Source organism: Cajanus cajan, chromosome 7 (genome assembly GCF_000230855.2).
Source record: "Cajanus cajan strain Asha chromosome 7, NIPB_CcT2T_4, whole genome shotgun sequence".
Lineage (NCBI taxonomy): Eukaryota > Viridiplantae > Streptophyta > Magnoliopsida > Fabales > Fabaceae > Cajanus > Cajanus cajan.
Window position 1 is genome coordinate 59,931,814 of NC_138523.1, and position 26,377 is coordinate 59,958,190.

Genomic DNA, 26,377 nt, shown 5'->3' on the forward strand with positions numbered 1-26,377 from the left:
TACAACGCATCACATAAGTCACTTTCACAAAATCAGCGGTTCTTGATTCTCTGTCGTTAGTTCTTCAATGCAATGCTTTTCTCGATGTGATACAGTTAATATCAACAGAAAAGAACTGCCATAAGTAGAGTCTTCCACTTATTTTGAAGATCAAATATTCCATGAATAAACCATATTAACCTAAGTTCAACCTTTTTCTATGATAAATAAAAATAAATAGACTAAATTGCACTTTTGTTTTATTATTTTTATTTTTTATCCATATGCAATTTTTGTCTCTATTATATAAGTTTATTGTTAAATTTTAATTTTGTTCAATAACATGTCATTTCTTAAATGTCATAATATTTAATAGCGTGACATAAAAATAAATTATAAAATAACATTCTTTTTATTTGTATATATTTTAACAAGTGATTAGTATTTTACTAATAAATCTTATTTACATACTTTTTAATTTTTTTATATTTTTAAATGTCATTATTAAATATAACATCACTTAAATATAAGCAAATATTAAATTTGTCATTGTCAATTTCACAAATAAACCAAATTTTCATATTTTTAAAATTAAAATAATTAAATACCTCTATTTTAAAATAAAAGAACCAAAATTATGGATTAACAAAAATAAAGATATCAAAAGTACAATTTAACCAAAAAATAAATAACCCACCAGGCATCTAGTCACAAATCAAGTGACAGGAATATTGTTACAAATTTCATAAAACTTGATTATTCGTTAGGAATTTAATAAATTCATTAGATAGTAATATTGTAATGTAATTAAAGAAAACCATGCTTAATCAACATTCTAAATTTCAAATAGTAATGTTTCATTTAAACTTTCAGAATTTGTTCTAAAATATGAATTCAAATTGTCTTGACCAAATTTCACCGGAGCTGGGGGCAAAGCATGGAGGCTACCAGCTAGCTCCACAGTATAATAAGTATTAGTCCAGCTTAGCAACAAATATTTGCTTTCCCTGCACAGTTTAAGATTATAAGGAAAAGAAAAACTGTACACTACAACAAAAGAAAGGGCAGTTGCACAAGGTCATATTTTTCATAAACCATATCATTTAACTAAGAATATTTACAGGCAGCCTTCAGCTACATGGCAGTTTGGAGGACAAAATTGCCCTTGTGGGCTTCAAAACTGATCAAGTTAACACTTTGATCAACCAAGCTTCACCAGCCAACTTGTGCAACGGATGTCAAACACCCCTTAAGAACCATCTCAATTCCATGCCAAACCGCTCATGGGAAGAACAAGCATTGAGCGGTCTAGACCATGAAAAGATATTTCAGATCATCCACTGTAAGGCGAGTTCCAGAAGCACCAGCATGGTCTTCCCCAAAAGCGGATGCAACCATTTTTCTCTTTTCTTCCTGCCAGATGTTACAACACAAGAAAATCATCAGAATTTGTCATTTGGCAGATACATTTTGTCTTCACCATCCCCATATCAAAGCTTACTAAAACAAATAACCTTTAAAAAGAATATCACTTCATGGGCTGACTTCCCCTTTAGCTTTTGGAGGAAGCACCTACAAAAATTAAAGTGACCTGGGATTTTTATGAGATTAACTTCCCCTTGAACCATAATAGAACTTGTGTTGATCTCATAAATCCCTACTTTCAGGTTGCATTATCTTTTATGCATTTTAAAACAAAAATAAACTAACTGTGCCATAAAAGTGTCATCTTTCAACCAATCAATTTTGTTTAAAGAATTTAAAAAGTGAGAAATATTAAAAAGGAGAGGGAAAAGGTGAAAGGGAAAACAATTCAAAACTTAGAAATCAGAGCAATTTCCCATTGGCTGCTAAGCCTCACTCATGGTGACCCTAAATCCAATTTCCCCACCAAGTATGAACCCATTTCGACACATAAAAGTAAATTCAAGCGACAGATATTAACCTGAAGTGCCAGTATCCTGTCTTCAACCGTATCTTTTATAGTGATCCGTGTCACAGTAACAGGACGAGTTTGTCCAATCCTATGAGCTCGATCAATAGCTTGATCTTCAGTGGTTGGATTCCACCAAAGATCCAAAAGAATAACATGACAAGCAGCAACCATATTCAAACCAAGGTTTCCTGCTTTTAGTGACATTAGCATAACAGTTACCTGAAACAAATTTCAGTTAGTCAGGCACCAAAGGCTACCAAGGTTGAGGCACTTGAAACACAGTACATAATTCAAGTTCAAGTAGAAAACATATTGATTAAAATTGCAACAAGCATCTGCATCATTGATATAACTATGAACAGGATTAAATTTCATACTACTCATCTACTAACTAATAGTTTCTCATATTACGGTGTCATTTATAGATTTGCATAAAAAATTTACAGTACAGCTTTAACAATGTAGGGAAGGGCCAAACCTCAGGCTCGGTATTAAAATCCTTAACAGCTTTGTCCCTTGCACCAAGAGTCATCCTACCATCAAGTCTCCTGTACAGTATATCAGATTGTCTCAGTGATATCTCAACTAAGTCCAGCATGCTAGTCCACTGAGAAAAAACTATAGCCTTTATTGGTCCTTCAGTTGTGGACTCAGAATACTTTCTTGTGTGTTTTGTAACTCCAATGTCTGGATCACAGTCTTCAACATATAAATTATCAGCAGACAGTGAATCTCTATAACCCACAGAAGAGTTTGGTAAGTCAGAACTAGAACCCATCAATTTACAATTTGACTCCAAAACCTCAAGAACAGCTTTGATTTTAGATGAAGTATAGTCACTCTGCTGCACCAGTGAATAATCACAAAGTATTGAATCTGCAGAACTATTACTATCACCATCATCACAGATGCAACTCCTCAAAGTAGTTTTGGAGAAAACAACATCTTCACCAATTAGTTCTTTGCAACCAACTGCAGGGCATGTATTATCATCACCAGCCAAATATTCTGATACACATTGATAACAGTAGACATGACCACACATTGTAATAACAGGGTCGTCAGGGGGGTCCTGTTGAAATAACAGAACATATCAGCCACAGCCATTATTAACATCAAATTGCTAATGTTTACCAGTCATCTATAACGGGTTAACTGAGAAATCAAAATCCAAAAATTCTTCTAAGCAATTACAATAAAAGTCACAAATTCGGTAATCAATCAATAAAATGTTATCAGTTAAAAAGATCAAGTCTTTGTAAATATTTCTCTTCATCTCAATAATTTTTTTCCTTTTATCAAAAATAAATAAATAAAAGCATGTACTTGAAAAAAATAATATTTAAGAGCAGGATAACAACAGTGAAATTTAGATTAAAAAAACAATTGTTAGGTGTGAAATGCATTCAGTTGCAATTGATGGTTTTGGATATTTACTTACGCTACTAAAAACTTTCCATTGATAAGTTTGCCAAAATTACAACTAGAACCCCTTATGATTTAAAACTCATTTCCATCATAATCACATCATTTTCTTATATCGAGTATGTTAAGAGTATAAACTTCATCCATTTTAGTAAACAAATTTCTGTTTAAAATATAGGGAGTGTAAATATACCACACTCCTAAAACACGGCCACTTTAAGCATATCAATACAAATTTCTGTTAGCAGTCAGTTGATATTTTTTCTTGGTAATTGAAACCCAGTGAAGTCTAGCTTCAAATGTTTAAAAGAATACATATACCATAGGAACAACAAAACTTATAAAGGATATGGAGTACCAGCAAATTTGCAGAGGGCATGTTCACAACAAAGGAAAAAATAATAAAAAAATAACACATCTGAAGTTAACTCACATTGCAAACTTGACATAAAGCAAAAGTCGTTTCCAAACAATTAAACAGATTAATCTGCATATCCCTTGGGAGATTTTTTGCCATTTCAACAGAAGTTTTCCCAACAGGATCAGAATTAAAATCTTTTACAAGAAGTGGGTGATCACAAGCCTGTCGTAGACGTAAAAGCATTAAGAGAATATTAGCATAGTTTTGGTTTACTGTCCCAGCAGCAGCATATGCCTGCAAATTACAAGCTTTTCATATCAGATCTACAATCCTTCATAAAAATAGAATCAATGAACAAAAATATTCTAGAATTTGCAGAAGTCTATGCTATACATTTATAAATTAGATACAAAGAATGAGGCACGGGATATTTAACATCTCCACCCCAGCACCTCTTACGTATCAAGTATATTTATTGACAACCCACGACTGATTTGCCAAGGCAACTAGGTGAGAGTATGAAAGAAATGAACTTATCAGGGCATTTAATAAGTACAAAATAGAAGCTTTTGTATGTTAATGAAAGTAAGAACCAATTCAGTAAGTTGTAATCATGGATGATTTAAGTAAATCACCCCAAAAATAAAAAAAGAAGTACCATATAGTGTCTACCCATTCTGACTAGAAATAGACAATTACTTTTACCCACTATCAAAATGGGTTTCTAATCGCTAGGTTTAAAATCTCACTAGCAAAAATACATTTCTGGATGCTCTATTTAAAAGAAACAAAAAAGTATAATTTCAAATTGTCCAAGTTAATATAAACAAATTTGAAGGAAATAAACCTTAAATTGAAGACGTGAGTCTGATTCCAACTTGGTGTAGAAGGCTCGCTCTTCAAAGGAGAAATCCACCTTACTGAGCCGAGTTGTTTTAGGAGGCAAAGTGATTATTGGCTTCCCATCAAGCAAAGTTCCTAGACAAATATAAGTGCTCATCAAAGGACAATCCACTTCAAGTACACAAATCAAAACCTATATGGCTAAAATGTTCAGTCCGCTCTCTTAACCAAGCAATATTATGTTTATAGTCAAACATAGAGAAAATATAACAACTCTTTACATTGTACAAAATGGCCACGGTGAAACAAATACGGGATGAGTTTGCTAAATATAAGGAAATTTCTTCATTTAAAAACATCTGAAAAATTTTGCAAAAAAAAAAAGTAGAAAAATAAAAACAATAATAATAAGCTGACAGTGTGATACTATTTAGTATTTACAATACACACTATATTCTCAATGTAAATAAACTCACTAGCTCTGCAGTTATGAAAGAAAAATTTTCTAGCAGATTTTTTAACTACATTATGGTATTCTATCCAATGAAGGTTGGCTCAATTGATAGGAAAGAACAGAATTGACAAATGATCTTGAATTAAATTCCTATACCATGGTCCTTCATTGGCAGGTCGTCCCCACTAACTGGGAATGGGACAAGGCAACCAAAAAAATGTTTCAGAAAAACAAGTGTTTTGGTACACAATAAAAGGGCTTTCTATGAGTAAAACGAGATAGTAGAACATATATTTATCAGATATAAATATAACTATATAAGGATCTTCCTATGCCCTGATAAATTCCAAAATTTATATCCAGAAATTCCTGGGCCATAAAACTAAAAGGTGAATCAGAGGAATATGCGGCTTCATTTTCTCAAAGCATCTAATGGATTAAATTTTCCAAAGATGAATTTTACGAGAAAAAGAATGAAAACTCCTTTCATGACATCTAACAAAGTGGTTTTATACACAGTTTGTCCATCCCCATGGCAGTGTTTATGGACAGTCCCCATATCAGATGGGTGTAAGAAATCAAACTCCCTTTTGAAAGTGGCTCTTCCTGCTCAGCAGCCTGGCCATTAGGGATATCCCCAGTACATCATGCAATTACTAAAGTATTTTATATTTTTACTGGTTTATAAAAATAAAATTATAAACCAATGTCTAGCATTCTGATGGAAAATTTACAGGGAAGGAGAAAATAACAACAAAAGAAAACTGACACCAAATACAATATTTGGTTTCAATATTATCCTAGAAGCCATAGCCAAATTTGTCAAAATTATGGAAAGAGACTTCTCTTTACAGGTTGATGAATGACAGTTTTATCTGACTCTTTGAGAAGACAATATACTTGACAATTGACATTATTCCAGCTAGATCATGAAGAAATATTGAATGAAGAAATACTTATCAAAAGACATCCGATACAAGAATAAATTTCTGTTGATACTGGAATGGGATTAAAGGTTGAACAGTAAATGAGAAAAACATTGAAGAAATATTATCTAAATGATGACTGTACTAAAGAGATCAGTGAGAATATTGCAAGGACACTGAAAACCTATACATGCCAGCAAAAGGGTAAACACATACAATCTATCAGTCAGGACATGAACAATAAGAATATAAGAAATTCACCTTTTGTACGACGTAGCATTATGGCCCTTAAAACTGCTTGAAGTTTCTTGTAACCTTGAATAGCATTTTTGGATATTGGAACTTTTATTGTATTGTAGAATGATTTATATACAGCATAAGGATCATACTTTAGGAACCTAAAGTAGCTATACAAATCATCAATACTATTTTGAATAGGCGTTCCTGATAAGCACCACCTTCTTTTGGCTCTAAGGCTGCAGCAAGCTCTAGCCACCTGAGTTCTATGATTCTTTATTGTTTGAGCCTCATCTAGAATAACCCTAAACCAACCTACTTTTGCAAGAGCACCAGAACCACATTCAATAGAACTGTCAATTCCTTTTCTACCTTTTTTACCCTTCTTATTTCCATTAAATGGCTTTTTCCTCTTTTTACTAACGGAAAACTCAGAGGATAACCCAAATCTTTCCCCAGTTTTTTCATCAATATCATCCTCCTCAACCAAGGGTTGTTTGGGAACTTCATTAGTCACAATAGAGTATGTTGTGATAACCACATCAAATTTTGCAAGTTCAACAGGATCCTTTGTCCGACTCCCCCCATGATAAATTAAAACAGAAAGCTTTTCATCTCCAACTTTTTCATCAAGTTCCCTGGCCCACTGTCGAACAACACTAGCAGGGCAGACAACCAGTGTACCAGCAGCTGGCCTTTTTCTACTAGGTGCCAGTATTGAACTGCTTGGTTCACTAATAGATTTTATATCATCAGATTCTTCACTCTTTTTATCCTTCTCCACATCAACATTACAATCGTCATCGTCATCATCCAAATTCAAAGCTTCAGTTTTATGATCGAGTGTATCATTTGCTTTTGATTTTGACTGTAATGACCTCTGTGCTAGGATGAGGGAAATCATCGAAATTGTCTTTCCAAGGCCCTGCTTGAACAAGGTTTTGATGTTCAGGTAACAACACACAGAATTAAATGTAAAGACATTAACTTAAAAATATATATTCATCAAAAATGACCTGATCATCAGCCAAAATGCCCCCCAAGCAATGCAAACTCCTGGTTTCCTTCAGAAGCATCCAAGCCAATGCAATTTTCTGGAATATAAAGTAATAACAAATAAATGGCCCGGAACTGAAATAATAATGGCAAATTTAATGGACAAGCCATAATACCTGATGTCTAAAAAGAGAGACAGACAATACACCAGCAGGTAAATCAGATTCTGTTTTTGGTTGACTGATATCCTGCAATAACCAAAAATTCACAATTGACAATATTGAGTATCAATGGCTATAACAGACACACATACCAGCACTGAAAATTTAATCTTCAAAGCACCTTCCACAAATCACATTGATACAGGACAAACATCAATTAATAATAAGATTAAACACCAAACCATGTCAAACTCAAAATTAGGTTTAATTGTTTAAGTACTACTTTGGTTTAATTGTATTATTCCGTGCACTAACTATTATTTTTGTGAGGTGTTGTTACTTCATTTAATTTTGTATTCAGACCTTGGGCGGTACTTGTTCTTGAATTCATGTTAAGTTGGCATTAGGTTTAGTACTTTCATTAACATGTCCAAGTTTCACTTATGGTTTTTAGCAGCAGTACAGAGCCTTGGGCGTTTCCCTGATACTAGCAAGACAAGTGATAGGAATTAGGAACCTTTTTAAAATAAATGTAATGCTTTATATTTGATAATAACTAATATAGCAACCATATTTATGAATTATGGTAAACAAATTGCCCAGATCCAAAACCATATCCTCACAAACACTGTTTTATACCTCATCTCCATGTTCACCACACCCAAACAATCATTAATTGCCCTTCAAAACCCTATCTCCGTGTTCTACACTAGTAAACTGCCCTTCCCTCAACTCAACCCAAAATCCCTTCAACTCACCTGCTTTCTACCCTTGATTAGCCCAATGAACCCTAAATTTAATCTGTTAAATCTTAATGTTTCCACCTCCCTACATTAGACATTCATGCAAAAAAATGTCTATTTTCTTTATCTTGGGGCATTTGATTACACCTGAATAGTATATAAGGCATAGCTGCACACAAAAACATAATATGCACATTTGTTTGTAAATATTTATCATAAAATAATAGAAAAACAAATCAGGTTCCAATAATCCTCAACAACAAAGCAACAGCCGGAAACTTTAGTAAATAGTGTATTCCAGAGAATTATGTCCTACCACACCACAATGATAGACATAGAATAATAATTTTAACACCCTCAAATCAAAAACAATTCTAACAACCTGACAAGCATGCACAGGAGTACCTGGCATACAGAATGTTAAAGTGTTAAACACCTTTTAACAAATAATTGACACTGAACACTAAAAGATAAGAAGAAAGTTTTAAAAGAAAAAGAGAGAGAGAGAGAGAGAGAGAGAGAGAACCAGCTTCACCACTTTTATATCCAGAAGCACTGCATCTTAAATTCAACATCTAAACAACCAAAACCAATTTCCCAAGGAATCAACTTTGACAACAAATCACATATAAGTCTCAAACAAAGCTTCACACTTAAGGAAATGATTTTTCATAAATTTAACAGATTAAATATCTAAATGGTTTTCACTGAAACTTAACAGAGGGAATATCTTCTTCATACAACTAAAAGAATTAAGGAGTTAGATAAACAAACACAATGATCAACTGCACGTCATACCTGCAATGCTGCCTCATAAATTAGTCTCTCATCATTTCCAGAAGCCCTTTCATCACCTGCTCCAGGACGATATGCAGATTCACTAGAACTAGCAAACTGTGGAGTTATCCCCTTTCCAAGCATCATAGATGAAGGAAGATTCCTAATCCCAACATTTTGATAAAAGAAACGATCTTCATCATTGCCCCTGCTAAAATTTTCACGAAAGTAGCCCTTGTCACTAGATGTGCTAGGTCCTACTCCATGGCGACGATTCTTATATGCATCCTGAAGTTGACTGCTGCTCCCGTTATTTAAATTGCTTAATCTGCTTCCTGATGCAAATGTCGAAGAAGGAAGAGCCCTTGTTGCAGATGGTTGAAGAGATGACGGAAGGGTCCTCTTGAGAGCTTGCTGAGATGACATTCTCTCATAATCAGCATTATGATTATTTGAAATTCGGGAATTAACTGTTTGATGCTGACTTGTGTTTCCATTCTGGGCATGGTATGAAGGTTCATCTCTTCTTGCAATGTGGTTCAGTGTATTGGTGCCGGACACAGGCTGGGTACGAGGCTTGACTTGTGAATGATTAAAAACATTAGAAGAGCTTGGGTTTAAACTATTTGCCCCTCTTAAAGAACTATCCCCCCTAGACCATCCACCACTATCTGCACATGATAATGCATGCACAATGATTACTAATTTAAAATTTAAATATATATATATATATATATATATGAAGAGAACATTTACTAAAGATCACACACCAGAACTCCGTTCAGCCAAAGTAGCCCATTGCGGAAGGGTCCTCCTTGGATCTTCTATCTCCTCCAAGTCATCATCTGATGAAGTAATATATATACAATTATCCATGAAATTAAAATTTCAATTTCTCTTTCCTCGGCCACCCTTGAAACAGAAGCATTAAATGCTGAGACAACCTGTAGTCAAAAAGTATCATGAACATCCCATTCCACATGACAACAAATGATAAAGCCATAGTTATCAATCTTGGGTAGTGGCGTATAGTGGACTAGTGGCCAACTCTGAAAATGCTATAGCAGGATAGCAGTATGACCGCGATTTTAAATATTATAATACAAACTAAATAATTTATATTACACATATAAATACTCAAAATAAAACAAAAAACCCAAAAGTAAAGTAATTAATGTTCAATAATAACTCACATTTTACACACATAATCACCATCAATCTAAGAGCAGTAAGAACATAGTAATGAAGCCAAAAATTGAAAATAAAATAAAATAAAAAAAAGATGATTTAATTAATAGAAAAGAACATAACAAATTACATTAAAAAAAATTAGAAGAATGTGAAATAGAAATCTAAAGAAAGAAGAACCAAACACTATAAGAAATAGTATAGTCCTATAAAGTGTGGAGGAACAGAGTTCCAAGCAGTGGTGATGAATACCCGTTAAAAACCCAAACAATGATGTTCCAGGAGTAAAAATGGATTTTTGAAGTTTATATCATGATAGTACCACTATTGCATGGAAACAGTCATTATGGCCGCTATTGGGGCCACTATTGGAAATTGCTCCACTGTTTGGCTCAGGGACGCTTTACTTCACTATCCCTCTACAGTGCCGTGCCACCACCATAGCATGCAATTGACTGCTACAGATAAAGCTTCCCCAAATGAAAAGATCTTCACCCACACAATTCTATAGGGCTTTGGTATTAAACCAGAAATTCAACCACTGAAAAGAGAACAAAGTCTCCAAGTTGTATTTATAAAATTGTGAATATGCTCCACATTGTGAAGCATCTGCATGAAACTTGAACCATATTCCAGCTTCCTTATTGAACAAATGCTCATTAAAAGTAAATATCATTTAAAATTCAAAAAGAACTACATGGAAGACATTTTTTGTTTCCCCACCGTTCTTAAAGGCTAATATTTGCACTACAAAATAATGAATTTCTGAATATGAATAGGACATGGAGCACAGTAAAGGAAAATAGCATTTATCTTGTAGCAAAACCACCTGAGGATAAGCCTTGATCCATAATTCCCATTTTTCTACAATAAACAAATGCAATTAAGAGATTGCAAAAATTTGGTCAACAATCTCGTTTCCTTTTTCATAGAAATCTAACCAATAAAGGGGAGGGGAAAAAGGGAAGAAGTATAACACCGCATAGATACTAATATATTATAAGAGCAACCCTTGGAATAAGTGTCAACGCAAATGGGTTCCACTAATTTTTCAGATAAAAATAACAAAGATTTTATTGATTGATTATGATAAACAATATATTGTCACTTTGATAGGAGGACAAAATGTCCAAAACAATATCTCTCCATTTTCATTGAATACTGGTAAAAAAAAATGCCCCCAAGACAACATTTACATGATTAATAACACTTGTTGCAAATTCATAGACCCTTTCACCCATTTTGTATTTTATCTGCATTCTGCACTTTTATGACCCAAACTATTCGATACATCTCATCCAGCCATCCTCCTTATATGACTTTTCTAACCAACTACCTTTTAAATTCAGAAGTAGAGCTCAAATACAAATAATCAGTGAAAAACCAACAGAAATTTCCCTCCAATTAAATAACATAAAATTGAGCAACACCAAAATCAGGATTCCTAACTGTACAGCCAACATCCACCACAAACTCCTTAATCAAATTATTTTTCCTCCTCTTATCAACAAGTCTGCTACCCTGACATCAATCAATTCTAACCAAAAGTACATCACCGATTAGTTCCGAAATCCACATTAAAACGCAAACAAAGACACGAACACAACCATTTTGCATACACAATCAAACACAAGTCTTTCCACCCTTGACAACAATTTTATAAAAAAAAAAAGCACATGTATTTCTACCATTGAAGAAATTCGTACTCCAAAGGACAACGACAATTGTTTAAAAAATGACCAGTGAAAAGAAACATCCAAAGCAGATCAACCACATTGCAAAGGGAAGAGTGGAACCCAAATTCAAAACGTGCAAAACCACCAAACCTGGACCAATGAGGAAAAAATAAAAGGTAAGAATCGAGGAATTGTGAGAGAGTAGTTGAGGATTGCCTTTTGATGAGCGAAATGTGTCAAAAAGATACGATCTTTGGAGGAGAAATTGAAACGGGCAGCAGTTGAGCATTCACAGATACTAGGGTTCTCTCTAGTTGTGCAACAAAACGCAGTAAAGGAATAGTAAAAGAGGATAAAAACGACATGGGTTGGAGGGAGTGGGAGTTCAGTTCACTTACGCAAAATCTGTGGGAAACGCGGAATGAGAGAGAGAGAGAGAGATTAAACTTCGACAACAACGATGATTCACGACTCAGACTTGTGCCCCAGTCTTACGTCTAGTTTTCTTTTTTCCTCCCTCTTATATACTCGTATTATATTTCACAATTTAATTTTGAAGATTCAATTTTACATTCCACCAAATAATTTAATTACTAAATAATAAATAAAATTTTGCTAATTTACTTTTATATACAATTAATATGTAGTCATTTTTCTTGGTACGTTGTTTTTAAAATATATTTAAAAAATGAAATAAAAAATACATATAACTTAATTGAAGATTGGATTTAATTTTGGGTGTATTTAATACTTATTGAGGTTTATTTATGCAAACAGTCATTTATATAATTGTTTGAGAGAAAATATATAAATAGTTTTAAAAAATTATAATTTATAAAAAAAAACATAATTTATATATAATAACGATATTTTGTTTTCGTGTACACAATTTTTTATCTATTTAACTCTTAAACTTTTAAATAAATAATAATAATTTAAATTAATTATTTTTATAAACTCAAAATTTCAATCAAAACTTGATTAAGAATAATATCAATTAATTTAATAAATATTAATAATTTGTAAATACTTTTAAATAAATATAGCTCAACCTACTAATGTATATAAAAATAATTTAATTATAAATTCTCTTTGATCATAAACTCAATTTATAATAAATATTTTCTCACATGAAAAGTATTTATTTTGTTAAGACTTGATTAAATTATTTACTCAAACACATTTAAGAGAATAACAAATTTAAAAACAAATAATAATTTTATATCTCGTTTATCCACTCCTTACTATAATTAAAAGTTGTGAAATTTGATCTTGGTATAATATTTAAAGAATAATTATAACTATCCCTAAAATATAAGAAATTAGACTTTAAATATACAAGTTAAATGTGGTAAACATCTTTAGCATATTTCTATTTATAAAAAAAAAATGGAAGTAAGTTATACTTTTAACGAGAAACATAAATGATAACCCCTTATCTTTTCAATCACTTCCTACTACCTTGTGAAAAATCCCTTACTTAGATCTCTTACTTCGATCTCAAGCGAAAACTCAATGAACAAATGATTATTCATGTTTTTTATATTTAGAAATTTTCATCTTTGATTCTTATAACCACTGTTCCTCTTCTTATTGCTGATTCGAGTTATTTGGATAAATCACATTCCATAAAGAAAGTTCATTATTATTTCATATCATAACATAATTCTCAATTTAGATAATGAAGGACTTTCTCTTCCTACTCTCTTAATTATACAATCTTCATTTTATCTTTTCACTTTCATTAAGAACTACTTTCATACATTACTTTCATAAGTAACAAAAATATGCTTTTTTCAACAATCTCAAACTACTCTTATTTTATAGTTCATTAAAATAGTTTATTTTATTAATTGTCTACCCATCTCAGTTAAAAAAATATCATCATATTACAATTCAAATTGTAGAAATTAATGACATTTAGCAAGAATCTTCTCTCCTTTAAATGCTCTTGCTCGTGCATTTTTTATTGGTTGGTTTGAAACATATATAAGATTCTTTTGCGCAATACTGGATTGTTCTTAATTTACTTATTATAAATCTAAAATATAATTTTTTATTTATTATAAAATTAATTATAGTATTTGGAAATTGTATGAATTTTAATTGTACAAAGAAAAATGTTTATCGTACTTTCTATAATTTTTATCGTATGCAACTTTTTTCCCCGTTTTTTTTAGAGTAATTGATCTCTTTGATCCATGAAAGTGGTAAGGGACATCATATTAATTTACTAGTTTTTAAAACTAAAAAAAATAATAAATAAACTTTTGAATTTAACTACATACTGCCATTTTAATCTAAAAATATATTTCAAAATTATTACTTCAGTCGCATTTTTATTAATTTTAGACTAATGTAAATGCGAATTTGAATTTTTAGAAATTTATTTAACATTTTCTTAATTTGAAAGACTAATATCTCAACATCTTTTAAATTTATTGACCAAATTGACCATTTTCTAATTTAATAAGTACTTTTTATTCAATTTATTTTAGATTTTCTTCTTTTAAATCCAAATTTGAGCTTAGTGTTTAAAGAAAACACAATTTTAAAAAACTTAAACTATTTTTAAAACAGTTGACTTTAAGAACTCTTGACCTGTCGCCTAAATTATGTCTTATGAAAAAAAAAAAAGTTTTTTAAAGAGTTTACTTTTGAAATTGAAAATTTTAGCCGAAGAACAAGTTTGCCCCATGGGATACCGCGCATTATAAGTTTTGAATTGTAATATAATGATTATGACTACAAAATTTAATCTTTTAGTTTAATAGTTTCAAATTTAAAACGTATCTGATATACAGATTCCACATGTATGAATGTAGACTTGAAATACATAAATAAAATATATATATATATATATATATATAATTTTTAATTTAAGGATAAAATCATTAAAATTTAATGTTGATTATGGGTTATTAAATGAAGTAATTCAAGTATAAATAACTTTTGGAATAAGAAATTTTTTTCCTCTTACCCCATTTTGGAGTTATTTTATACCCCTTTAGATTTATATAAGTAAAAATATATAAATTCATATATATTAAGAAAATTAATTAAGTTTATTTAATTTTATTTATTACATGTAAAAATTAAACTTTACTTTCTAAATTATCCTTAATAATGTTTATTGGAAATAACACACATTTAATTTAACTTTTTTTTTTTGGAATGATAACATTAAATGAGGTCAAGTTAGCTAGTTTTTTTTTGTTTGTTTATATATGGGTCTAAAAGGAATGTATATGTATAGAGAGACACACACATTCCCAAAACCTTTAAATTGTCAATAAAAATAATTAATGATTAATATTAAATCTCACTTATAGACACTCATTTATAATATTAGTACTATTATATTTTTTACAACTATAATCATCGCTATCATGCATCGCTACAAGTGTTATGGTCACTGAAATTGTTGATGCTACTACTATTGTCCATGAATGTTGAAAGAATGACTGATTTGAACTCATGAGGCATGCAATGTAGTGTCCTAAAAAAAAATATATACAAAGTCTTACATAAGTCCTTAAGATACAACAAGATATTTTCACTTCTTAAGTATTAGACTGATCTCACAAATTTTTAACTTAAAAAATAGAGGAAACAAATGAAGAAAGAGCAAAGCTTTGACTCTTATTGATTTTCGATATCTATAAAATAGGATACCAATTGTTGTTGCTTTAATTAATCGCGTTAATTTAAAAAAATATTTGATCATTTAATATTAATTACAATTATAATTATTGGGTTATTATGTCTCATTAAAATCAACTTTAAGACATGTACTTGACAAATTAATTATTTTAAATTTAATTTGAAAATAATCTTATTAATAAATTTACCTTTTGAAATAAATACACAACAATCATTACTATGGTTGCTGATGGAGGTAGCAATGATGGTGGTTGTGGTGATAATAATGTCACCAACTCTATTGTTGTTATCACATGTTATTGACAACAATGACAATAGTGACAATGATGACAATTATTAATAATGTTAATAATTGTGTAAAAGACAATACTAATAATCTTGTAAAGGAATGTTTATAATTGCGTTTTAATCTTAACATTATTATTTTTTATCTATATTTAAAGACTATCATCTACTCCTTTCATATCCCATAATACGACAAGATTATTATTTTATATGTTATATATATATATACACACACACATGTATGAGGAGAAATTTACTTACTTTGATAATAAGTTTTTGTAAATTTACTATACTCAACAAGTCATGTTATATATCAATTTTTAATGATTCAATTGTTAAATTAAAAGTCATCATTAATGCATAAATGCATAAATCAAGTTTATAAATTTATACAAAATAAAAAATTTGTTTGATATTTTGTTTCATTAATTCAAATTAATGTGTAAAATACTTTTATGATCATTCGTTAAAAAAATTTACATACTTTATTTATATATTAATAATTTAAAATTTAATGATTGAATCGTTAAAAAATGATATAACAGATAAATTATTGAATGAAATAAACATATCAAAACTTATTATTGAAGTAAGTGATTTCCTCCCTCCACCCCCCTCTCTCTCTTTCTCTATATTTGATTAATCTAGGGGTTATATTTTAACCCTCTCATCTCTCATAATAAATTCCCTCACACTTGATATACTCCCTATATATATATATATATATATATATGTATATATATATACACATACGAGGATGGATCCATTTACTCAAAAGTAAGTTTACTTAGACTTACTTTGTTTAATAACTCATGTTCTACATTAAATTTCAATAATCTAACCATTGAATTTAAAGTTGCTAATGCATAGATCAAATATGTAAATTTGAAAAAAAAAATAAAAATTATTTGATACTCCGTTTCATTAATTCAAATTAATGTATAAAATGTTTTTATAATTATCTGTCAATTTGAATTAATGAAATGAAATATCAAATATTTTTCAAATTTTTAAAAAATTTACAGATTTGATCTATGCATTAATAACTTTAAATTTAACGGTTAGATCGTTGAAATTTGATATTATTGAACGGAGTAAGTCTAAAACTAGGTAGATTTATTTATAGAATAAATGGATCATTTATATATATATATATATATATATATATATTAAATAGACCTATAAAGTTATATAAAAAATTCCTGTAAAAAATATTAATGTAACATTTAATGTTATTAAAAAATATATTTTTAAATAAATTATATATATGTAACATGAGAAAAACATTGTAACTGATATTTATAAAAAAAAAACAGTTTGATTAATTAATTAATATTTTATAAAATATATTTTAAAGAATAAAATCCCATTCGTATATTAATAAAACCTAACAAATTTGATAAATATATAAAAGTAAATTAACAGTGACAATAACTATGAATATAGTATTTATACAAATATAGACACAAGTTTAATTTTCTTATATAGTTTATGAGCTAATTTTATTAATTAATTCGTATATAAAAATTATTTATAAACAATATTAAAAAGGAAATTCTAAATATGTATTAAAATATTTTTAAAAACTGGTAAATATAGTAAAAAAAATATTGATAACAATTTTTTTTTAATTTTTATCTTTAATTATTAACATAAAAATTATTATGAATTATTATTATTTTTCTATATATTTTAAATTCCTTTTTTGTTGTTTTTTTATACAACGTATTTAAAACTGAGCAAATATCAAAATGCATATTAATATGAATTCAAAATCATTTGAAATTTGTAAATAAAAAAAAACATTTGAAATTTTGTTATATGTCAAAAGTTAGTTTAAAAAGGTCAGTTTTTACATATTGTATTTTTATTTTATGCATGTAATACATCAAGTTGAATTTTATTTATAACAAGTAATAAAATTACAAATTAAAATGTAATGTAATTCATAAGATTTTGTTAAATATCATATAACTTGAAGTCGTAATATTTTGTATTAAAACAAATAAAGTTATAAAAATATATAAATCTTTCAACTAGGGTAGGTAACTAGGTAAATTCCTCAAAAATAGACATCCATGAACTATATTTAAAAGTTTTTTTAGAAATCTTTCTATATAATTTATATATAAAAAAAATAAATAAAGATTATATGATTCATGGCGGCAGTCACAGGTTTCAACCTCATTAAGAATCAATCCTCGAGTCTTAAATCTTTGAACAATTACAAAGAATTCATTTTATAAAAAAAGTAATTAATGAGGTACAGAAGTCAAATAGTTTTTTAATTTATTATTTATTTAATCAAATATCTTTTGAAAAAATGTGTTTAACTTCTTACATATCATGTGACATGTGGCTTGCTACTTTGACTAGTGAATCAAACATGACATGTCATATATAAGCTCTAGTGTTAATTTTTTTTAATAAATAAACACATGCATCAAATTAATTATGCAAATATTTTTTTAAAAAAGAATATTTAATTAATAGAAATATATTATAAAAGAGAGAAAAAGTCGAGAGAATAAACAAGATAATAAGAAATAGAGAAAAGAATCTCACTAGTGTATTATATTTGGGAAATGAGTAACCTATTTATAAGTACATGTGGTAACTGAACAATTACATAATAAGGGGAATAATACATAACGGAATTATATATGGTAATAATTGATAATAAATATTGACATCCACTAATTAAACCACTAATTAAATCACTAATTATTATTCATAACTTTCCCCCTTGGATGTCCAGTATTTAGAATGTGTCTCATTAAAACCTTACTAGGAAAAACCCTGTGGGATAAAAACTTAGTGAAGGAAAAATAGTACATCATTGATAAATATTTATTTCTCCCCTTCATGCATACAATCTTTAAGACGACGGAGTCTAATCTTGTGTATCAACTGTTCAAAAACTTTTCTTGGAAGTGACTTTGTAAAGAGATCTGCTAGGTTGTCACTTGAGCGGACTTGTTGAACATTTATATCACCATTCCTTTGAAGATCATGAGTAAAAAATAATTTTGGTAGAATATGTTTTGTTCTATCTCCCTTTATGTATCTATCTTTTGTAACATCCCAAATTTTATTCAATGAAAAAGGGTTATTTTTATGTATTTTAAATATTTATGAAATTATTAAAGGGTTTAAAAATGTAATATCCCAAATTTTAATAAATAAAACAAGTTATTTTGATTTTAAATATTTATTGAGATTATTAGAAGGTTTGTCATATTTTTATTTAAATATTTTACTATTTACGTATTTTACTATTCATGTATTTTACTATTCACGTATACGTTTTTCACTATTCATAAATACGTATTTATGTATTTGTAAATAGTATTTTACTATGCATGTGCACAGTAACTGGCGGCTACAGAGGGGGCTGCGGATCTGAAGTTTATAAATTTTAATAAATTTTATTATTTTAATGAATAGTGCATAGTGCATAGTAATTTATAATATTATTTTAATGAATAGTGCATAGTGCATAGTAACTTCAAAATTTCTATAAATAGGGACCTAAGGATTTTGAAAATTCATAACTAGAGAGAAGAAAAGTTTAGAGAGAAGGAATTCTAGAGAGATAGAAAGAGAAAATAAGAGAGAAGGTTCTGCCTAGGTTGTGAAAAGAGGAGGAGAATAGAGAAGGTTCTGCTCTAGTTCCGGTTCCGGTTTAAGGAGAAAGAGAGGAGATTCTGCCCAAAGTCCTATTTATCCAGGTAAGGGGGGAGTGGGAAACCTTGCTTGGGGGTGTAGAAATAATTGTTAAATAGTCTGTTTGTTGGATTGGCTCCCGATCCCTTGTCTGTTGTTTGATTATTTGAATATATATTATTATTGTGTTTTGTTTGTACTACTTGATTTTCTTGTTGCGGTAATTAATAATTATAATTAATGGATAACTTCACTTTTACTATTCTAAAATATTCATTGAATGGAAGACTAAGTCTCCTATTAACTTATAAATTTAGACTTTATTATCTAAATGGAAGGCCGAGCCTCCTTATTTTCATTAAGCTTCCTATTTTACTTAAGGATATAATTATACCAGGAAATATAAATTATATGATCCCTAAAGACCTTTGAACTATTGGACCCTTGACTTAATGACCTTGGACTATTGGACTATTGGACTGTTGGACTGTTGGACAATGGACTATTGGACTATTGAACCTTTGGACTATGGGACTATTGAATTATTGGACCTTTGGACTATTGGATTAATAAAATATAATATAAGTATGAATTATGCTTATGATATGGTATATTATAGGAAATTCTGTAATATGTGAAATGTTAAGTTTATGATTGTATGACATGCATCATATGCATATATACTCCAGGTGTGCCGCTGAGGCCGCATACCCACGACTAACAAGGTGTGCCTTTGGGTCACCAATGATGTAACCAGGTGTTCCTTTGGGTCACCCACGATATGCTAACTAGGTGTGCCTTAGGGTCACCAATGATGATATGTGAACTTCCGTATGGCGCCACATGCATATATTTATGAGTTGAGTCTATGACATCATTGCATGATAAATAATTATTATATATGATAATGATTGTGTGTGTGTGCTATTTAACTTTTATTTCTTCATCTACAACTGAGTGAGATGTTTCTCACTCCCTTGTTATTTTTTTTGTATATGTTTAAATTTATGTTGCAGGTGATCATCATCATGAGGATGTTGGTGATGAGGCCTAAAGGCTTCTTGGGGCATGCTCTGATAGGATGTGACATCGGGTTTAGCTAGGATTTCTCTTATGTCTTTATTGTTCTAAAAATATTTTCTTTTCTTGTGTAATTTAATAAATTATAAATTGATTCCTAACTAGGAGACACTGCCACCTTTACTGGGATTAATTTATAATCTTTGTTTCATAATAACTTCTTGAGTGTAATATTTATGTGTATGTATTATGAATGTGCATCTTCTACCTTATGATACTTATTGTTTTATATCATTCTATGAAAATCTTTTATAAATATAGTTTATGTTTATTAATGATATTGGGGTAGAGGGTGTCACATCTTTCAATTGTGCAATACATGCATCATTATCTTCATATATAACTGTTGATGTTATTTTTGCAGAAGATAAACCACAAGTTTCCCGTATGTGTTGAATCACAGATTTTAGCCAAACACATTCACGACCTGCCTCATGTAATGCTAAAATTTCAGCATGATTAGATGAAGTGGTTGATATGGTTTGTTTTACAAATCGCCATGAAATGGCTGTACCACCACTTGTGAACAAATATCCTGTTTGTGATTTACCATTATGAGGATTTGACAAATAATCTGTGTCTGCATAACCATTTAGTTCTGGTTTGGGAAAATTTTAATATAATAACCTCATATCCATTGTACCTCTAAGATAACGAAAGATTTGTTTAACTCCATTTCAATGTCTTTGTGTATGTAAATAGCTATATCTTGCTAACAAATTAACAGAAAATGCTATATCAGGTCGTGTATAATTAGCAAGGTACATTAGTACTCCTATAGCACTAAGATATGGTACTTCGGGACCAATTATTTCTTCACCCTTTTATTGGGGTCTAAATAGATCTTTGTTAACATCTAAAGATCTTACAACCATGGGAGTGCACAATAGATGTGATTTGTCCATATAAAACTTTTTAAGCACCCTTGTTATATAAGTTTCTTGATGCAGAATAATTCCATTTTCTAAGTATTCAACTTGCAGTCCTAGACAAAATTATGTCCTTCCTAGATCCTTCATTTCAAATTATTTCTTTAAGCAATCTATTGCTTTTGAAAGCTCTTCAAGAGTTCCAATAATGTTTATGTCATCTACATAAACTACAATTATGACAAATCCGTTTTCAGATCTTTTTATAAATATACATGGACAAATTGGATCATTTTTATATCCTTCTTGTAATAAGTATTCACTTAATTGATTATACCACATACGATCTAATTGCTTTACCCCATATAGGGACTTATTCAATTTGATCAAATAATATTCTTTAGAAATTGCATCTTCAAGCAAATTAAATCCTTTTGGCAGTTTCATATAAATGTTAGCATCAAGAGAGCCATATAAATATGTTGTAACTACATCCATTAGATGTAAATTAAGTTTTTCATGTACAACCAAGCTAATTAAATATCGAAAAGTTTTTACATCCACTACAGGTGAATCTCTCTTCAAAATCAATATCGGGTCTTTGTGAAAAATCATGAGCAACTAGTCTTGCTTTGTATCTCACAATTTCATCATTTTCATTTCGTTTTTGCACAAAAACTCATTTGTATCCAATTGGTTTTACACCTTTTGATGTACGTAGTACTGGTCCAAAAACTTTTCGCTTAGCAAGCGAGTCTAATTTTGCCTCAATTGCATCTTTCCATTTTGGCCAATCATTTCTATGTCGACAATCGTTGATGGTCTTTGGTTCTTGATCTTTAATATCATTTATTTCATTTAACGTTATATTATATGAAAACACGTCATCAATATTGACATTGTTTCGATTCCATCATATTCCATTCATGGCATAATTTATTGAGATCTCTTCATTTTCAATAATTTTAGGTACCTGAGTTTCTTCTGGAACTGAAATATTAGTTATGTCAGAGGAATATTTTTGAGTTTTTACATCCTCAATTTTATCATTTTGCTCTTTAGCTCCTTTTTTATTCGATGATTCTTATCCTTTAAAACAATTGGTCTACCATGATTCAGGCGTATTTGTGACTCATTTGTAGTATTAAATTGTCCAACAAGGACTTTGACTCTTATTATAGCATTAGCCGCTAGTACATATGACTTAGTCACCCTTTTTTGGATTTGTGAATACATTTGGTAATTGGTTGGCTAGATTTTGCAAATGAATTATCTTTTGAACTTCTAGTTCACATTGTTTTGTACGAGGATCAAGATGAGATAGTGATAATTCATTCCAACTAATATATTTTTCCAACTATTTTTGTTTTCCCCCTAATGTTGGGAAAATCAACTCATTAAAATGGCAATTGGCAAACCTAGCCGTAAATAAATCGTCTGTTAATGGTTCAATATATTTTATTATAGATGGGGATTCATACCCAACATATATTCCCAACCTTCTTTCAGGACCCATTTTGGTTCTTTGAGGAGGGGCAATTGGAACATATACAACACACCCAAAGATTCTCAAATGAGAAATATTTGGTTGCTCACCAAAAGCCAATTGTAAAGGAGAGAATTTATGATAACTTGTTGGTCTGATGCGAATTAATATTGCGACATGTAAGATTGCATGCCCCCAAGTTGACATTGAAAGTTTTGATCTCATGAGTAATGATCTTGCAATTAGTTTTAAACGTTTGATAAATGATTCTACAAGTCCATTTTGTGTATGAACATGTGCTACCGGATGTTCAATATCAATTCCAATGCATATACAATATTCATTAAAAGCATGAGATGTGAATTCACCAGCATTATCCAAATGAATTTTCTTAATTGGATAGTCGGGAAAATGAACTCTTAATCTAATTAGTTGAGCTAATAATCTCGCAAACTTCTGGTTGCAAGTTGATAATAAACAAACATGTGACCATCTTGTTGATGCATCAATTAAAATCATAAAATATCCAAATGGTCCACATGGGGGGTGTATTGGTCCACAAATATCACCTTGTATCCGTTCTAAAAACAAGATAGATTCATTCCCAATTTTTGCTGGTGATGATATGATTATTAACTTCCCTTGGGAAAAAAAATAGTACATGAGAAAATATTTTATTGAAGAATCTCCCGGCTCTTCAATAAATGTCCGCATGAATTTTTAATTATTTTTCGCATCATGATAGTCCCAGGGTGACCCAATCGATCATGCCAAACCTCAAATTTATTTTGATTTGTAAACTTTTGTTTTACAATAATATTTGCTTCAACTGTATTAACATACATGCAATACAGTCCATAAGAGAAAGTAGGTAATTTTTGTAATACTTCCTTTTTATTCAAGTGGATTTTCGTGATATAAAGATATTTTACATTCCCTTCATTGTTTGTTTCAATATGAAACCCATTTAAACGAATATCCTTGAAACTCAATAAGTTTCTATAAGACTTAGAAAAATATAAAGCATTTTTAATATGTAACTTCGTGTCTTTCAGTAATAATATATTAGCTATTCTGGAGCCTTCAATTATATTTGTAGTATCATATAACATTAATTTATCGCATTATTGAATATGAGAAGACAAAAATTAATACATTAGAACATTCACTTCAGGGAATGATTTAATGCTAGTTAAAATGGTTTATTGCATAAAAAAATCTCAATATTTTGTTTTAGTCTTCAAGAGACAATAAACCAACTAAGGATATTTCTTAATCCTTTTTTTTATAAAAAACAAATTGCTACTTCTGGAGCAAAATAGACGTATGAAAAATATAATATATTTTTCAAAATTGAGAAATCATTATAAAAATGACATTCTTGTTATGTATTTTTAGACATCAAGGAAAACTCATAATCTTTTCAAGAAATCACAAAAAACTTAAATAGGCTTGAGGACACTTTGCTAGTCATAATTTTTATAAGTGCCTCAAATATCATTCAACATTATAATTATGACATTTACAAAATTATTTCATTTCCGGTACTGACCTCATTTATATCAAAGGATAAAACACAATGTAATATATTTATATCAATTTTTTTCCACTTCTGGTGAAATTTATTTTATTTTTCACTTTTCATATTATTTTCTCACTTCTAGTGAGAAAATTTATTCTTTCAGTTCCATTTTTTTTCACCATTTTCCCACTTCTGGTGAGAGAAAAAGAAATCTTAATGTATGAAGAATTTTTATTTTCACCATTTTTCTTTGATAGTGTCTTATAGACATATTTCAAAAATGTATGAAATTTTTTTTTATTTAATAGTGTCTTCAGGATTACTATAACGTCTTCAAGAGTACTTTGATTCATAACAATGTAAACAATATAAATATTTGATAAAATTGTTATTATGAAAGATGAATAGCTAACCTTGAAATATTTGTCTTGAAAAATATGACTTTTTTCGGGAAAATTCTCATAGCTTTCTCTTGTAGTTGTAATACCAATAGATAAAAGACTATCGTGCTGATAACGTGTTATAAAAGAGAGAAAAAGTTGAGAGAATAAACAAGATAATAAGAAATGGAGAAAAAAATCTCACTAGTGTATTATTTTTGGGAAAGGAGTAACCTATTTATAAGTACATGTGGTAACTGAACAATTACATAATAAGGAGAATAATACATAACAGAAATATATATAATAATAGTTGATAATAAATATTGACATGCACTAATTAAGCCACTAATTATTATTCATAACAAAATCATATATATATAAATACAAATTAATCTTGTATTGATATGTCTATAAAAAAAATCAATTATACAAATTATCAAATTTGACTTTGACTATCACATAACAAAAAAAAACGTGTAGATTAAATTAGTAAATTATATGATAACAAAGTTTATAATTTAACACTTTGATTACTTTATGACACGTGCTAATTTGTATAATGAATTGATTTGATGTAACTGTCAAAATAGTTTTACATGATAATATTCTTTGATTGATCAATCAAAACAATCCGATTTTTTATAATAGTAAATATGTTATTTCATAGGTAATGTCATTTTTATATGTATGATTGACAAATCAACCTTATTTTTTTTTATTATTCTTAGATGTTTTTTGTGAAGAAAAATATTAATAATTTATTTATTTATTATTATTATTTAAAAAATTATAAATTGTATAAGTTTTGAATTTTATTTAATGATTTTTTTTATTTATAATTAAGTGATAGTCAAACTTTATTTTTAGCAATAATAAATATAATATTGGAAAGAGTGTATTGAATAAAAAATTTATAAGAGCATCTCCAGTGGGGGTTGCTTATAAGCAACCCCGTTGCAGATGCTCTAACATTTTCTTATGAAACATTTATTATTTTATATTAAATGCTTTAGGTATGTATTAACTTATTATATTATTCGACAATTTTAATTACTATTAAAAAATTAAAAGATTGAGACACTTTATGTCTCTAATAATTATATATAAATTAAAAATATATAAGATTTTTTTTTATATCTAAGGAGTTTAATGATTCACTAAAAAATAAAGACTAAAAGAGTAGTTATTAGATATATTCTCTTTATAATAAGTATAAATATAATAAGTAAGTGTTATTTGTGCCGATAGAATCAAATATAAGTTATTTACTGAAAAAAAAAGTATAACTTATTCATTATAAGAAATGGATTGAAATATTAAATAAAAGATAAAAATAAAGAATAAATATTTTAGTTATTATTAAAATGAATAATAATTTATTAAGTCATTTAATACTTATTTCTAATTTGAATATCGGGTCTAAGTTAAATGTAACATTTTATCTTTATAAAAATTATATGATGGGAAAACGTTGTACTTTCTTAATAGACATTTTTTTTACTTGAATAATAAATAAAAAATACTTTATACCTTCATTCTTTATTTTTTTTCTCAAAATAATATTTTTTTAAAAAGCTACTTATGAAAACTGTTAGATCAAAGGAAAATGACAATACTTCACCCATTATTTGAAATAAATAAAATGTTAAAAAAATAAGTATTTTTTTAACAATAAAATAAATAGTTTATCTTTTAAAACAAATTTTTATCTTTCCTCTTTC

At 29.0% G+C, this 26,377-nt stretch overlaps 1 protein-coding gene across 5 annotated transcripts; it reads right to left on the reverse strand.

The window, feature by feature from the left end:
• Positions 1 to 812: 812 nt before the first annotated feature.
• Positions 813 to 12,229, reverse strand: LOC109805536 (SNF2 domain-containing protein / helicase domain-containing protein / zinc finger protein-like protein). Of its 5 annotated transcripts, XM_083060362.1 has the most exons (12): positions 12,101 to 12,202; positions 11,715 to 11,852; positions 9,609 to 9,782; positions 8,860 to 9,509; positions 7,334 to 7,405; positions 7,178 to 7,255; positions 6,186 to 7,086; positions 4,549 to 4,679; positions 3,774 to 3,995; positions 2,394 to 2,987; positions 1,925 to 2,134; positions 813 to 1,392 (listed from the first exon to the last, which is right to left on the reverse strand). In XM_083060362.1, the coding sequence occupies exons 3-12, from the start codon at positions 9,712 to 9,714 to the stop codon at positions 1,288 to 1,290; spliced, it is 3,069 nt and encodes a 1,022-aa protein (XP_082916488.1). In that variant the 5' UTR covers positions 9,715 to 9,782; positions 11,715 to 11,852; positions 12,101 to 12,202; the 3' UTR covers positions 813 to 1,287. The 5 variants fall into 5 exon arrangements, with proteins under 5 accessions (XP_082916488.1, XP_020223228.1, XP_020223236.1 ...); XM_020367639.3 differs by lacking the exon at positions 11,715 to 11,852 and having other exon boundaries at positions 12,101 to 12,229; XM_020367647.3 differs by lacking the exons at positions 11,715 to 11,852; positions 12,101 to 12,202 and adding an exon at positions 11,919 to 12,091.
• Between the last annotated feature and the right edge of the window lie 14,148 nt (positions 12,230 to 26,377).

Excerpts from the sequence above, each read along its gene's own strand:
- LOC109805536 (XM_020367639.3), bottom strand. The coding sequence starts at position 9,714 with ATGGATAATTGTATATATATTACTTCATCAGATGATGACTTGGAGGAG. Across the intron at positions 9,510-9,608 it reads TTTGGCTGAACGGAGTTCTG|ATAGTGGTGGATGGTCTAGG; the intron begins GTGTGTGATCTT and ends TATCATGTGCAG. Across the intron at positions 1,393-1,924 it reads ACAGGATACTGGCACTTCAG|GAAGAAAAGAGAAAAATGGT; the intron begins GTTAATATCTGT and ends AACATCTGGCAG.